This window comes from Apium graveolens, chromosome 2 (genome assembly GCF_009905375.1).
Source record: "Apium graveolens cultivar Ventura chromosome 2, ASM990537v1, whole genome shotgun sequence".
Taxonomy (NCBI): domain Eukaryota; kingdom Viridiplantae; phylum Streptophyta; class Magnoliopsida; order Apiales; family Apiaceae; genus Apium; species Apium graveolens.
Genome location: NC_133648.1, coordinates 218,356,838 through 218,358,585, shown reverse-complemented (window position 1 = coordinate 218,358,585; position 1,748 = coordinate 218,356,838). Strand labels below are relative to the sequence as shown.

The 1,748-nt window shown below is 48.3% G+C and overlaps 1 protein-coding gene across 1 annotated transcript; it reads right to left on the bottom strand.

Annotated features, from left to right (window-relative positions):
- Positions 1-884: 884 nt before the first annotated feature.
- On the bottom strand, positions 885-1,454 carry LOC141696911 (uncharacterized). The gene has a single exon (XM_074501063.1). The coding sequence runs from the start codon at positions 1,452-1,454 to the stop codon at positions 885-887; it is 570 nt and encodes a 189-aa protein (XP_074357164.1).
- Between the last annotated feature and the right edge of the window lie 294 nt (positions 1,455-1,748).

The window sequence follows — 1,748 nt, the reverse complement described above, 5'->3', positions numbered from 1 at the left end:
CAGTGATAAATGAGGTGTGCTCCTGATCTGGCCCATACATTGGGATTTGATTATATCCTAAATAAGCATCCATAAAGCTAAGTAGTGCGTGCCCAGCTGTAGAGTCAACCAGCTGGTCGATTCGGGGTAGAGGAAAACTATCCTTCGGGCAAGCTTTGTTTAGGTTAGTGAAGTCCACACATGTCCTCCATTTGCTATTGGTCTTCTTGACAAGTACGGGGTTGGCCAGCCACATGGGGTAGAAGGCTTCCCTTACAAGCCCTGCCTCCATTAGTCTATCTACTTCTTCTATGAGGGCCTCTGCCCTCTCTCCACTAATCGGTCATCTTTTATGTCTGACCCCTTCTTTTTCGGGTCCAAGTTGAGCCGGTGGCACATGACATTCGGGTCAATCCCTATCATATCAGAGTGTGACCATGCAAAGACATCCAAATTTCTCCTCAAGTCAGGACTTAAGTTAGAGCCTATTCCGAGTATCTTGGAGGGATCATTTGGGTCTACCAAGATCGGGATAATTTTATCTGCGGCCCCAGCCCTCTCAACCATTGAGGGCATTCTCGTGTCTAAGTCTGCTCGAGCCTCACTAGATTCTCCCACTTCCATGATTGTTAAGCCTTCCGTATCCTCGAGCTCAGGCCGGTGAGCTCGGGTCGGATTTATCAAGCATTCAGAGGTCGTAGTGACAGTGCGAGTGATTCCATTGGGCAGATCCATAGTTGTTGTCGTTTCTACACATGCCCATTTCCTTTTCCTGAGTCTTGCAGCGATTTGTTTTGGGCTCTCTTCTTAATCACTTGCCTCTTCCACAATCCCTTCTTATATCAACATGATGGGATTAGAGGCTTCCATCAGTAAGGCCCCTGGGCGTGGTTCCACCTAAATCCTCATGTGCTCGAAATAGTTCTCAGGCAACTCTCGATTGAAATCAGGTTACAAGTCTCGTGTCCCTCAGGATGTACACTCTTCCTACCCTCTGCCTCTTCCATGAGGACATCATCTTCACCCGGTTGGACCATCTCCTTTGATGCATTTTCTGACCCGGCCGCCCTGAGTGCATGGTTGTAGCAGACCCTTGATTTATATTGACAGATCTTCAAGAAGCCTACCCCCGTGGGGGTTGGGAATTTTACCGTCATGTGATGGATCGAGGTCACCATCCTCATTGCCCTCATAAGGGGTCTACCCACTATAACATTGTAGGCACAAGACTGATCTACAACCATGAATATAGCGATCTGGGTGGCCACATAGGGATCTTCTCTTATGGTTACCAGGAGCCGAATTGTCCCTTTCACTCCGATCGAGTTCCCCGTGAACCCGTATAGGTGTCCACCTGTCGAGGTTAATTCTCTATCCAATAATCCCAGTTTCTTGTAGGCATCATAAGTCAAAACGCCAGCCGAGCTCCCGGTATCCACCATTGCTCGGTGAACATTCACCGTCCTAATCTTCATTTTTATAACCAGGGCATCTGTATGAGGCTAATTCACCCATTTGGCATCATTCTCCCTAAAAACGATGTCATCAGCCTCCCTTTCAAAGAGCTCCAGGGGCCTTTGGCTTAGATGGTTGACGTTGGTGAGGGGCTTGTCCTTTGCTTCTTGGTCATACTTGTCCATCGCCTTCTGGCTATATCCGCCAATGTGATACCCGCCTAGAATAATATGAATGCTTCCGACGCGAGGTACCCTCTCTTTATCTTCTGGGGGTGGAGGAGGGACCCTTCACTTCACTTCTTGAACTGTCAT

Coding starts and splice junctions, on each gene's coding strand:
- LOC141696911 (XM_074501063.1), bottom strand. CDS start 1,454: ATGAAGATTAGGACGGTGAATGTTCACCGAGCAATGGTGGATACCGGG.